Source organism: Sesamum indicum, linkage group LG6 (genome assembly GCF_000512975.1).
Source record: "Sesamum indicum cultivar Zhongzhi No. 13 linkage group LG6, S_indicum_v1.0, whole genome shotgun sequence".
In the NCBI taxonomy this organism is placed as follows: Eukaryota; Viridiplantae; Streptophyta; class Magnoliopsida; order Lamiales; family Pedaliaceae; genus Sesamum; species Sesamum indicum.
In genome coordinates, this window is record NC_026150.1 from 6312077 (window position 1) to 6325702 (window position 13626).

General features: G+C 37.4%; 2 protein-coding genes across 5 annotated transcripts in view; one reads left to right on the forward strand and one right to left on the reverse strand.

Moving 5' to 3' along the window:
- LOC105163886 (serine/arginine repetitive matrix protein 1) lies at window positions 484-9202 on the reverse strand. 4 transcript variants are annotated; one of them, XM_011082402.2, is made up of 15 exons: window positions 9055-9202; window positions 8828-8917; window positions 8296-8418; window positions 7843-8010; window positions 7669-7752; window positions 7401-7537; window positions 5012-5056; window positions 4858-4908; window positions 4032-4772; window positions 2678-2920; window positions 2449-2595; window positions 2227-2364; window positions 1267-2134; window positions 874-947; window positions 484-758 (listed from the first exon to the last, which is right to left on the reverse strand). In XM_011082402.2, the coding sequence occupies exons 1-13, from the start codon at window positions 9073-9075 to the stop codon at window positions 1486-1488; spliced, it is 2637 nt and encodes an 878-aa protein (XP_011080704.1). In that variant the 5' UTR covers window positions 9076-9202; the 3' UTR covers window positions 484-758; window positions 874-947; window positions 1267-1485. The 4 variants fall into 4 exon arrangements, with proteins under 4 accessions (XP_011080704.1, XP_011080706.1, XP_011080705.1 ...); XM_011082404.2 differs by having other exon boundaries at window positions 1267-2116; window positions 2678-2923; XM_011082403.2 differs by having other exon boundaries at window positions 1267-2128; window positions 2678-2923.
- LOC105163986 (transcription initiation factor IIA large subunit) overlaps window positions 12955-13626 on the forward strand; it is a 10737-nt gene continuing 10065 nt past the window's right edge. Inside the window, exons 1-2 of the mRNA XM_020694869.1 lie at window positions 12955-13278; window positions 13483-13621. Coding sequence (XP_020550528.1) covers window positions 13156-13278; window positions 13483-13621 — 262 coding nt within the window. The 5' untranslated portion in view covers window positions 12955-13155. The remainder of the gene's footprint in view (window positions 13279-13482; window positions 13622-13626) is intronic.

A 13626-nucleotide genomic window follows, 5' to 3' on the forward strand; every position in this document is an offset into this window, starting at 1 on the left:
TGGTTGACAAACACCCATAGCAAATAAAGCAAAATCTCGCTTAAACTTCACAACCTAAAAAGACTGGGGAAGCTGCTGGTATTGATATTAGGGCACCAAGCAATGATAAGCGCAACATACTCTTCACTTAAAAATTAAAGGCTGGGATCTGCATAAGCAACATGACCATCCAGATAAATCTAACAGAACAAAGAAGTACTATCTACAAAGAAGTTACTGCTCATGCAAAATACAACCTAGAAGCCCCAGGCTCAAGAGAAGAATGAACCTAAGTAATAAGCAAGTGACATAGTACGAAATTCATAATTGAGGAATGCTCAAAATCCATTTAAAGGAAGTGAGGCATACAAGGGCAGTTGCTTGACTCCACCAGTTAAGAAAAATGCCCAGGAGTGCAGCAGTTCATCCAAAATAGTAGTGCATAATACAAAGAAATAAAAGAATCTGTGGAACTGTAAGTAGAAAAGATATGGGCACAATGTCTGGTCAACCACAAAACTAATTTGAAGAGACAAAAAAGTGATGTGACTCCAAGTACCTCAAGAGTCACAAGCAACATAAACAGCAGCCCTCAAACAACCTAGTGCCAGTTGCACTGTACAAAAACTATTTAGAAGAAACATCAGAAAATGAATATTAATTGACAAAACTCAACTCAGAGAAGTTACAGACTACTTGACCAAGAATTTAGAATTCAAATGTTACCAGGCCGGCATTTACATCACCTTGGTGCGCAATTACCTGGGAGAATTAACAAGCTGCCAATCATGTAGAGCTAAATCAGTACTTCAATAGAACTATGTGCACTAAATAAATCTTAGCCAACTAAATCAGTTATCCAATAGAGACAAACTAGGGATGTAAAAATTTCACCTGTTTGACTAGTCCAAACTAAGTAGCTGCAAAGGGTCTGCTCAACCAAGTCATCTATGTGGTAATATTCATATCTATCAATTAATCAGAAAGCACCTTTAGTAACAGAGTTATACTAGGAGAAAAACTGCCATGACCCTCATGATTATATCAATCACCCCAGAGATTAAAAAGGCTAATAAAGCCAGAAGTGAGAATCTGAAAATCATTCTATATCATACTCAATAAAACTGAGACTCAGGCAAGATGAGCAAATGAAATATGTACTTCTAGAACCAACAGGTGTCAAGCATGAGAGGCCTCAGCCAAGCATTAGGATAATCAATATCCAGACAACATATATCTTCGAGAAACAACAAACATATTCCCAGCAAAGGGGAAGGCATAGATTACCAGAAAATTAGCAGAAAGTCAGCATAAAGTTTCACTCAAGATACTAGCTCAGGAAATCCTCATTTATCCATTTCAGCTGCCACCAGTAAAGACAGATCACATTAAACAGATACAAGAGTACATTCATCCGAAAATATATAAGGTCTAGTAACAAGCAAATAACTGAAAACAAGAACATAATAACCAATAACATCTAAATATTCGAGAGCATCAAAAAGTTCAATTGCCAAAGCCCTTTTTGGCTCGAAGTGACTCAAGAGCCTTCTCACGAAGTTCAATCTCAAGCTTCTTCTGCTCAGACTCTGTCTCCCGAGTGTTGCTTGCTCGTGAGTCCCGCCCTCTAACACTTTCATCTTCAGAATGATCTCGCCCAGGATCTGATGATGAACTACCAGCATCACCCGATCTCAGTTTTAGCTTCTCTGCACGCCTTTCATCCCTTCTACGGCGTCTCTCCTCCCGCCTTCGACGCCGCTCCTCCTTTTTCAATTTCTTTTCTTCTTTTCTCCGTCTTTTGGCCTCCTTCCTCTCCTCATAAGAATCATAACTAGAATAATCATCTGATTCTACCTCTTGCCTATCTGACTTCTTGTGCTTCCTCTTTTCTTTGACTTTAACCGTGTGCTCATCTGTTTCCTTGGAAGGAGAATCCAGTGAACCATTGCGATCATTCTGCTCAGACTTCCTTGACAACTTAGGCGAACCTTTGCTTTCATCTACCCGAACTATTTTCTTATCCTTCGCTCCAGTACCATCATCACCATATGATTCACTTCCTTTAACACTCAAACCAGTGGTTCTAGAAGTTGTTGACAAGTGTTGCCGTTCATGACGTTCTTTGCCATCCACCCTGTCAGGTAGCCTGTTACTAGCAACAGACATACAAACAGAACATATAGCAAATTAAGTCACTTTTGGAACAGCAATAGACCAAGATAAAAACATTGCAGCAGCAGCAACCTGTCCTGATGTTGGGTCTTCCTTGACTTTGTGCCATCAACAAGACCATGGATTCCAGCAGACTCAGTTGAATCCCTATGACGCACAGGCACTGGAGAAATTTTTCGTGAGGATCTATATTTGTAGTCTCCAGTCTCCCTAAGAAGTGAACAATTCTGAACTCAGAAACTTACAAGAGAAAAGATAAGAAGGTTCCTTATTTAAGAAGAATTCATGCAAAACCTGCTAGAGAATTTATTCTCGTCATCTGCACATGTCCCAGAACTATCATGATGAGGTTTATGCCCTGCAGCTTTCCGCAAAGGGTTTGGGCTCTCAGGAACAATTCTTTCCCTCTTTTGGTAAGAACTACCTCGAGGACTAGTTGACCTGCAAGAATAAACTCCATAACTACCAATCAAAATTCTACATCGAGTCATAGAAAGCTTAAAATTATACAATGCATTTTGACCTTCGTTCTTCACCATAACTTCTGCCCCTAGAAGCATCAGATACAAATGGGGACCTCTGTGTAGAAGGTGAGAAGTCTCGCTCTTTTCTACGTAAATCATTTTGGTCCAGCATATCCCTCTGTGGAGACCTCAGAGAAACAATGGGCCTCCCTTCCACCAATCTTGTTTCCTTACGGTTCCCGGATGGGGATTCAGAGTCGTCACTGGGAGAAGCACGACGAGCAGGAGAATATTTCTCATGTCTTCTGCACAAGTTACAGAAGGATTAAAGCTGATGTGATAGAAGAACATGATCAATTTGATTGCAAGGCACACAGTCCAAGAAGCAAAAACTTAATCTTTATATACTATACTTGGCCAACCATAAGAGATTTTGCCAGTAATAAATCCAGTTCATGGGTAAAGCGGGCAACCATATTGAGTTTTAACAATCAACATAATTTACAAAGGCAGCCATCTCTTTAAGACATTAAGACCCTGGTATTACTTTGTATTACACACTTCCCTTATGATTAATATGCAAAAGGCCAAGACAATTGCTTCTTTAGCTGCTGCTTGGACTACTGTTTGCATCAATGTACCAAAAATATTGAACCCTTTCTGACTGCACTAATAGATGTAGAAAAAATCGGCAACCAGCTGCACAGTATTACATTTCATGCTAAGGATACAAGCTGTAAGAGAACTTATATTTTAAGCTCTCTGAGAGAACCTCTCTTAATGTTTAGTTAGCTAGCTTTATTCAGGTTTAGCAGGTGGATGGAGTAAAAGTTGGAACCATGAACTGACAATTAACAAAAGAAACTCGAACAAGATCATTTTTTCTTTTTCCTACTGGAGTCATAATTTAAAAGAGGGCATACGATGTCAGAGTCATTACCTTCTTCCCTGCAATCTTATACTTTTTAGCAAATGTAGCTCTTTTCTACAATGTACAGAGGGAACACCAGTGACCAAATTCTTATTCTGAAAAAGATCAATTCAACCACAGTTTGTGTGGCATGTAATGAAACCTTATTCATGTACAGTTTGTGTGGCATGTGACACCATTATTTCGAAGTGTGCTTCCAGTTAATTGACTTGTCTTTTTTATCCAGATAAACTCTCATTTTCTCAACATGAAAGGTGGCACAGAAATGGTAAAGAATAAACTTATCAGACTTTCATACAATAGTCCTTTGGTTATATGTCTGTGCTTCACATCACCATAAGATTGTCATTCATCAATTAGCACTGTTATATATATAGGCAGTCAAAGTATCTAAAATATGAGGATAACTATAATGCATTCCAATTATAAGCTCATAAGGACCAACTCTAAATTGATTGAAAACAGATAACAAAATAAAGCACCTGGCTCTTTCTCCAGAAGATTGTACAGGTGATCTCGCGCTTCTTGGAGATCCTCTCCTTACTGGTGAAAGGGAACTGCGACGGATATGGGAGGGGGAACTTGATTCTTGAGGAGAAGGAGATCTTCGACGGACAGGGGTAAAAGATCCTTTTCGGCCATGCATAGAGGACCTACGTCGAACTGGAGATATAGATTGCTGCTGAGGAGTTGAAGGAGAACGACGGTACCGCCTTCTTGCAGGAGATGGTGACCGACGAAGTGGAGATGGCGAACGGCGCCGCAGTGGAGATGGTGACCTGCGACGTACAAAAGGAGATCTTCTTCTCATAGGAGATGGTGATCTGCCTTGCATAGGAGACAGGGATCTCCTCCGTACAGGAGATGGCGATCTGCGTCGTAAAGGCGTCCGGGACCTATACCCCACTGGTGATCTTCTTATTGGTGTCCTTGACCTACGGCGCACAGGGGATCGTGATCTACGTCGCAAGGGAGATCGAGATCTGTGGTGCCGCGGAGAACGGACCCTATAACGTACAGGGGAAGGAGATCTGGAGCGAGCATGAGATGTTGATCTTCTTTTGGAATGCAATGATCTACGCCATGGTGAAGGAGAACGCCGAGTAACATGTCTCCGACGAGGCGTGACAGACCGCCTTGGAGAAGAGCGACGCCGTCTTTCCAAAGAAATGGAGCGACTTCTTGACGGTGTTCTGGAGATGCTGCTTGACCTCCGCCTTTCACTGTACAAGCAGATTAGAGCCTTTAGAGGTTAAAACATAACGAAGATTCCAGAAAAAAACGCATCACAGTTAAACAGAAACCTACTCTGAATAACTTCCAGAATTGGTCTTGCTAGGAGATATCGATCGCTTCTTTCTGCTCAAAAGATGAAAAAGGTTATTTCCATTTATATACAGGTTCAAAAAAAAGAATATTCATTTCAGTAACTATAATTGCTTATCATGACCAAAAAGCATACCGCAGGGATGGGGAACGGTAAGCTGAATCTGGAGATTGTGAACCCCTGTGCAGATGGAACAAAAATAAGTTGGGCCTAAACGCAATATACTTGTACAGTCTGGAGTTTTCTCCCTAAAAACTAAAGCATAAATTAACCAAAATAAGTAGAGTGTTATTAAAACAAGTAATCAGTTGCAGATTGTAAATGGTATACCCCAGGCTACACAAGAGAAGCTGGAAAAAATACCTTTTTAGTTATTTTAATAATAATAATAGTAAGCCATGGCCTCTCTAGACAAAATAAAAGGGTTGATTACAAGCCATATAATCTGTATAGTTCTTTCAAGAACTGAAGGAAACAAAGAAAAAATGGTTCAAACTAGTACTGGTCCCTAAAAACTAAAGCATAAATTAACCAAAATATGTAGAGAGTTATTAAAACAAGTAATCAGTTGCAGATTGTAAATGGTATACCCCAGGCTACACAAGAGAAGCTGGAAAAAATACCTTTTCAGTTATTTTAATAATAATAATAGTAAGCCATGGCCTCTCTAGACAAAATAAAAGGGTTGATTACAAGCCATATAACCTGTATAGTTCTTTCAAGAACTGAAGGAAACAAAAAAAAAAAACGGTTCAAACTAGTAGTGGATGAATTCTACACAGCTTCTTAACAGTTTGTCTAGAGTAGCGTGAATGTCATCAATCAGAAGTGACCAACAAGCTTTTGCGTTAATCTTCACCATATAATAAGTCACTTGATTCCAAGTAACTCTAATAAATGGTAAGCAGCAATTTGAATAAATACCAAACCAAAAAACTGATCAACATTTGTGCTGTGAATAATACATGCTAAATTTAACTAAATCAAGGTAACAAATAAAGGATCCACACAAACAAAAAGTAATAGGCTAACACTTTCAAATGTTTTCTATACCTTGTAAAAGTTAAATATAATAATGCCAAAAGCCCTACAAAAGGCGCATATTTCACTGATAGGATGATTGATACAAAAAGATGCTACAGTATTTCATTGATAGGGTGAATTGAACTTCTTCTAATGTTGTTAAATAGCGAGTCACAGTTACTTTAGTAAGAAAGAATGCTTTTTTTTTCCACATATTACATATCATCCACCAAAGATACTAGGCTCTATCCACTGCTGCTTGTGGACATATAAATCCAAGTTTCTAGATTTCTGCAAAGCAGGAAGTATGTTTCCTTAATCAAACCCATGACAAATGACATCAAGACATTGGGTGCCATGGTAAACAAGCATTCCTCAGATATCCTTTTTAAGTCTTGCAGTTTCAGAATGCCTGGAGTAATGTTTTTAGTGCTTATCACTCTTAACTTTCTATTTCCTTTAAGGATAACTTAAGCAATGTTTTCTAGCTTAGCAGTCCCCTGTAATATCTTACATTTGTATGCTAGTAGGAAGTGGTCACAGCTATAACTATCCCTGAGCCCTCTTAAAATAATATGACAATTGACATCAGCAGCAGGCCCAACCAATTCCTGATTGATAATACACTTTGCAGTACCTGAAACTAGAATACAAAACTCAGCACATTTTGCAGCCATAAAATTCAGACTACAAGTTCCACCTTATGGTATCTAATGAGGTAGAGGACAGTTCAGCTCAAACACTAAAAAACCTGGCAGCATTTCCAAGTTTGATGATAGAAAACTACTGCCTGATGCCCGAGATTGACCACTTAAAGCCAGTGAGCTGTATTTCTTTACTTCAACTAATCATCGGCTTAAAACTCAATGGCATATGAAAGGATGATGATTAGTAACACCTTAAGATGTCCAAGGTCTTATTAAGGTAAATCCTGTTAGTCATTTGCATGAGCAAAACATTCAAGGGAACCCAAAAATTTGCAGCATTCCAGACTTAATATAATGACGGTAACATTATTTAACAGCAAAATTTATAGTTGAAATTATCCAGAACTGCAACTATTTAGCTCCCTGTCATCTATGATACTGGATGCAAAGAAAGTTCCACAAGTTTCCATCTTTCACATGATGAATCCTCTGAAATAAGTAGCAAAATTATGTTAGTCCTCTTGCCTAACATGTTTCCAAAGATCAGGTTTTTCACATTGTATCCAACAGAAAGTGTGACAATATGTATGATACTTGAGGTAATTGATGTTATTATATTCCATCAAAACAGACATGGGGGATAAATTCACACTCTCTTTGACCTTTCTTCAATCAGCTCTTCATAAGCACTTCAAGTTTAATTTCTCTATCCTGAAAACAAGCCCACTATAGACAACCTACAGCCCTTAACATGTTCCAGTTACTTCTGTTATAAATCCAATCAGTCCCAAAAGCAATCTCAAAGAGCAAATCAAAAAATATTTGAGCAACAACCAATTATACTACAGTAATACCTGCTGCGTCTTCTCCGGCCATTTCTCTTGTACCGTTCTTTATCATCTGCTGGATTGATGCCGGACCCCCCAGCATCATTCTTCACATGAAGATCCAACTCATCATCCTTATCCCTCGACATTGCTCCATCACCATCCTACAGCAGTTTGAGGTAAAGGATATCAACCGAAATAATTGCAGAAGCAAGCTGAACGCAATGAAACAGAATCAGAAGTTAAGGGTCTAGTTCCAGACAATTGAACACTTGAATGAAATGATTATAGTTACCATCTTTATTTTCTCTTGCTCAATTTCTTGCTTCTCCTTCTCTTTCTTCCTGTGGATTTCATTAGCTATACGATCTGTCTCTGCCTGTAATTTCAGAAAGAGAATCATAAGCACAAAGCAGTTACCACATATGCAGATAAAAGATCTACAACATGAATATAGCAAAAATGAAACCTTCTTCTTCTTAGTTTCCTCTTCTTTTGCATCCAGAAACTGTTGGGGGACACCACTCACGTTTTGCTGTGCACTGAGAAGTAGCGCCCAGAGCTCTTTCATAAACTTCCCAGTATTTCTCTCCATAAACCCGGTAAGTGAAATATGAACCTGCTTTCCATTAACTTCCTGCATCCAAGCACATCGACACCATTTTTCATAAAACATCAGACTTTCTCCAGAATTAGAATAACCAAAACTGAACTGCCTTCAAAAAAGAGCAAGTTCAGAATAATCAAACTCACACCGTAAGACAAAACATATGAAAATTTTGTCAGGAAACAGCCGCAACTTCAATATTAAAATAGTCCTGCTACTTTTTTCTCAGCTATATAATAGCTTCCCATAGGATAAGCCTTTAAGTTTTACTCTTGATCTCTTCTAACGAAAAAAGCAGATACTAAAGCCAATTACCTTTCCCTCCAAAAGACTATAAATAAAATTGATGAGCACTTCATCTTCAAACCCAATTAGCTCAGTTACACGCTTTGCAATCCATGGTCTCATAACATCCATCTTGACTTTGGTCATATCCACCTGAACAAACAAATTTTGCAACAAAAAGAAATACAGAAATAATCAAACATTAAAACATAGCTACTACAACAAAGTTCAATAGCAAAACAATCAAAAAAAGTTCAGGAGAGCCGTCCTTTTTTACTCACATTTCAGTTATTCTACAGGTGTTAACTAGGAGTGGAAGAATGGGGGGGATAATAGGAATTTTCTCCCCATGTCTTTCACTAGAAACCTTTTAAGATGTATAAAAATCTTTGCCTCGCATCCATATTAAGTTTTACTAAGTCCACATTACCAATCATACTTCCATAGGAAAATAAAATATAGAAAGATACATACATCAATCAATAGTCCATAGCGTTAATGAATAAAGAAACTCCTAGTGAAGGCAAAAAATAATTGATAAAAGAAAAACTCGGAAGCAAACCAGGTTTTCCAATTCAGGGGCGAATTTCTGAGACTTCAGTAGCTTCGCTTGCTTGTTCGAGAATCGAGTGTCCTGATCAGCGGACGTGCCCTAATCCACATAAGAATTTATAAACAATCATTCAACAGGAAGATCTGATTCAGGTGAAGCAACGGACTTAATCGAGATTTTACAAAAGGAATTTGGAATAAGATAAAGAAATTAAGAAAACAAGTGAGATTTTCTACCCGGAAAAATCCGCCCGACATTTTTCTAGGGTTTATTTTGCTCTCCTGAGTTGAGATAGCGGGTGTGAGTACTGAAACTCCTTGTCTAATGTACTCGTTCTGGGTATGTGTTCGTAGGGAAACGACGTCGCAGAAGACTAAACCTAGACTTTTCAAGCGTGCACATCCATTTCCTTAGAAAAATTTTGTAAAATATATAAAAGCCCCCTATATCTTTTGTTAAATTGCTAAAAAAAACAATCTTATCTACATAAAAAAGATATTGTAAGTCTGAGTTAGATAAATACTTAGGTGAAAATCTTAAGGCGTTTCGAAAAGAATTTGATATACTAAATTGGGGGAAATTAAATTCTAACAGATTTTCTATTCTTTCTAAAATAGCTCGTTGCATATTGACAGTAGTCATGTGTTTGATGCATTTTGGAGTTATTTGTCCCCTAAACAATAGAAACCCTCATCTGTGCACAAGATTAGCTTCGTATCTAAGCCAAGCCAATAAATATTGAAAAAGATTGATACGAAATTGAAACAATTGAGAGAAATACTTTTATTAGCTCTTTCTACTTTTACATTTATTTTCTATTTTGGTGATACTTAACTTATTAGTGATCATTAATTTTCTTGTAGAAATATTCAATTTGGGAATTGATTCAACTGTTATTGATATTTGATTGCCTACGACTCCACTGACGAATTAGCATGCTTCGACTATGACTCTTGTTGATATCGGATGAATGTAAAAGCTGAACGTTATGTTGATTATCATTTGGTTAATTGTAAGACTTGAATTGTTATTTTATATTTATTGTGACTCGTGGATTAAATTTATTGTGAATTTGTTAAAATGAATGTTAATACTTTTATCCATTTCATTAGCTGTAAATATGAAACTTGAAATTGATTGAGCCTCTGAAAACTTTCATTCAGAGGCAAAATTACCTCTTTTGCCTCTAGATATTTATTTTAAAAAGAAAAAAAAAATCCGGATACCCGATAAACTTCGGGTTGAGATCGGGTAGCTATTTGGTCATGAACCCAACCCAAACTACCAGAACCCGCATTACGCGACACGACACCCACCCGTAATTCTAATTAGTGAGAGATTAAGGCAGACCTAAGACTTCGTGGAACTACATCTCTAAAAAATCATCATGAGTCTTGCAAAAAAAAATAATATATATTCATGAAGTTGCAAAAATCAAACTTGTATTTCATTTTAACTTATTCGTGGTGTGGGTGATAGAATCATCTCTTATTAATGGGAGGTTTGATCAAGATAAAACTAGAGATGCATTATGTCTTATGTTGCTTCTTGATGAGCTTCCATTTAAGACAGTTGAAAATCCTAGTTTTAAGTTCCTTTGTCAGTTGGATGTCCTATGTTTTTAGTGCCATCAAGAAGGACCATAACCAAGAACCTTTAAAATGTTTACTTGAATGAAAGGATAAAATTGAAGTTTTATTTGGAAAAACACTCACAAGAAGTTTGCATCATATAGACACATAGACATTCATGCAAAATGTTAATTGCATGTGTCTCATAGTGTAGCACGCCTCAATAAATGCATTTTATCTCATAAGAAATTCACAATTATCCCGATAAGACAACTCAAGAAAATATGTTCTGGAGTTTGGGTGATGGGGAAACATCTTTCTAGCATAACAGCTGGACCAGAAAAGGCACAAGTTGTGGACTCATGACAGCACATCTCATATCCCAGTTAACTGGTTTCAGCAAGATGGAGTGTAGGACTTGAACAGTTTTCAAAGAGATTTACCTCCCCACCTTGTTGAATTAGTTATTCTTGTCCCTATTATGAAAAATCAACAATATCATTTATTCTGGAAGAATTCCAAAGATGGCATATTCTCAACTTCTTCAGCCTGGGAGAATATTAGAGATCATAGACTTACTCTCCCCATTTAAGAGCATGTGGTCTCCTTGAATTACACCTACAGTGTCTAATTTTCATTGGAGACTAATAAACAAATGGATTCCTATTGATGCTATATTTAAACAGAAAGAGATTATCATGCCCTCCAAGTGCTATTATTGCTCCCAAGAAGAAACAGAAGAGCACCTCTTTCTTAACAATGAATAATTCATTGAAGCTTGAACTTCTTTGCCAATAAATTTAGATCACTTTTCCGTAGTCTGACAGCATTATTATCTTTACCAAAGCATGGAAATTGGACATTTCTCAATCTCTGCACTTGAGAGAACTGATACCCATGCTTATTCTGTGGCATATCTAGACTATGAGGAATGATGTTAAACACAGGAGTGTCACATTCAAAGCTAGTTCTACATCTTCAGGATCATGGACCATCTCTACACACTAAGTAGATGCAAACTATGGAAACTCCAGCATTTGAAAGGAGACTTGTGTGCTGCTAGCACACTTCACATTCCCTTGCATTCTCAATCTAGAAATCAAAACATCATCATGGTTTATTTGGAAGAAGCTTGAAGAAGGGTGGGTAAAATTGAACATAAATGGGGTCTTAAGAGGCAATCCTGGCCTCTCAAGTGTTGGAGGTTTGATTAAAAATCACTTAGGTCATGTCCTGTTTTTTGAAGCTTTGGGTGTCATCACCAGCACTAAAGCAGAATTGAGAGCTCTTGCTAGAGGATTTCAAATTTGTCTAGAAAAGAATCTCACTAGAATTTAGATTGAAGTGGATGCGTTGCACATCATTCATCTGATATCCAAACCACTTCAAGGACTATGGCAGTTAAAAAAATCAGATTGTTTTTAGCTCAACTTGAGAAGCAAATTACTCATATCTTTAGAGAAGGTAATCAAGTGGCAAACCGTCTTGCCAACTTAGCTTGCACAACTGAAGAACCTACTTACCTTACTAAAGAACAACTCCGAGGTAAAATCATAGGTAGTTAGGTTAAATACTTTATGTGTTCCTCGTTTTATATTTATATAGATATAATACCCAGATTTTATTCACTTTTGTATCTGAAATTCGTTGTACTATTTTTGCAAGGATGTCACTCCCCTTTCATTTGCAATGCTTCATTATAAGGGAGTAGTATTCCTCATTTACTTGCTTTTAGTAGTTGTTTTCATAGGAGCATAAAGGAGATGTCGCCCTATTTCTGTTGCTTTTCCTGTGCTGGTCTTTGTAAAGGAGTTATACTCCTTCTTGTGCTTTCTGGGGATTCTTTTTGTGTCTCATTTGCAAGTGAAGATTTGGCTCTCGTTAGCTTGTCACATGGACTACTTATGCTTTTCAGAATTTTTGTTAAGGAGTTGTACTCCAAATTTTCCATTGCCCAACATTGTAATGGAATAACACTTCTTTTACTGCTTTCTTTGGAGATTTCTGTTTGGTAAATTGTAGCCGGTACAAAGTTGGACATTCTCACTGAGCTCTTAGCGGATTAGCATAAACTTTTTAACATACCATATTATTTTATCCAACTTAAATACATCTTTTGAAACTGTAAAGAAGTAATACTCCTTGTTTACAAAAAAAATAAAAAACTCCTTATTTATATTTTATTGTATTATATTATATTTGCAACAGAGTAATACTCCTTATTTATAATTTTCTAGTTTATATTAGGGAGTTAGTACTCCCCGATGTATATTTAGTCTTTTTTTTATTTAATATAAAAAAGGCAGTGACGAAAAATGCCTCTACTTCTGGTGGTTTCTTTAAAAAACAAAATGATAGCAAGAAGCTAACTTTCCAAGTGTTGGAACAATGGATTATTATCCTCTTTAACGGTTTGACTCTCCTTCCAAATTTTCTTTTTTATTAAGCAAATACCTAATTACTAGGATATTTTCCTGGAAAAAGAAGAAAAAATAAATGGAAAACAGATCTATCTGATGTCGCCACGTGGAATCTTAGCATATAAACGGATGCAAACCTATTTATATTCCACCCTTTATTCTTCCTTTCTGTTCCGCCTCTTCTCTCTCCTTCTCTCTCTCTCCACCGCCGTGTGGGCGTCGTTTCTCTCCGTTGGAACTCACACTCTCAAACCCTACAACGTGTTTCTTGAATTCACGGACAATCGATTCGGGGGGTCTGCGCTTCTGTCATCGGATTTCAAAATTTTCCAGAAATTCTGCTAGAATGGCAAGCTCTACCACCAGCAATGTTTATATCCACGTCATCGAGGACGTCATCAACAAGGTCCGCGATGAGTTCATCAACAACGGCGGCCCAGGCGAGGGCGTACTCAATGAGCTGCAAGGAGTAATGATTTCCCGAATTTTTATTTAATTCTATCATTGCTTTCCGATTAATTTTAGGGTTTAGGAAAACATTTAATTGCGGGACAAATTTGAATTATTGGGTTAACAGATGATTAAGATTGATTTGGGTGGTTTAGGGTTTTGATAATTCTTGGATCTGTTGTTGGGATTGAAGTGTTGATGAGTTTACGTTGGAAATGTACAGTTATGGGAACTGAAGATGATGCAAGCTGGAGCAATTTTGGGTCCCATAGACAGGTCGGCAACGCAAAAGTCAGGGGCAGGTGGTCCTATCACGCCTAATCCTGTGCATGATCTCAACGTACCCTATGAAGGCACTGAGGAGTAT

What these genes read in the sequence shown, in the direction of transcription:
- LOC105163886 (XM_011082395.2), bottom strand. Translation starts at nt 9,075, where the DNA reads ATGTCGGGCGGATTTTTCCGG. An exon ending in AGCAAGAGAAAATAAAGATG is followed by an intron (nt 7,538 to 7,668) that starts GTAACTATAATC and finishes AAACTGCTGTAG; the next exon opens with GATGGTGATGGAGCAATGTC. An exon ending in GAGAATAAATTCTCTAGCAG is followed by an intron (nt 2,365 to 2,448) that starts GTTTTGCATGAA and finishes TTCACTTCTTAG; the next exon opens with GGAGACTGGAGACTACAAAT.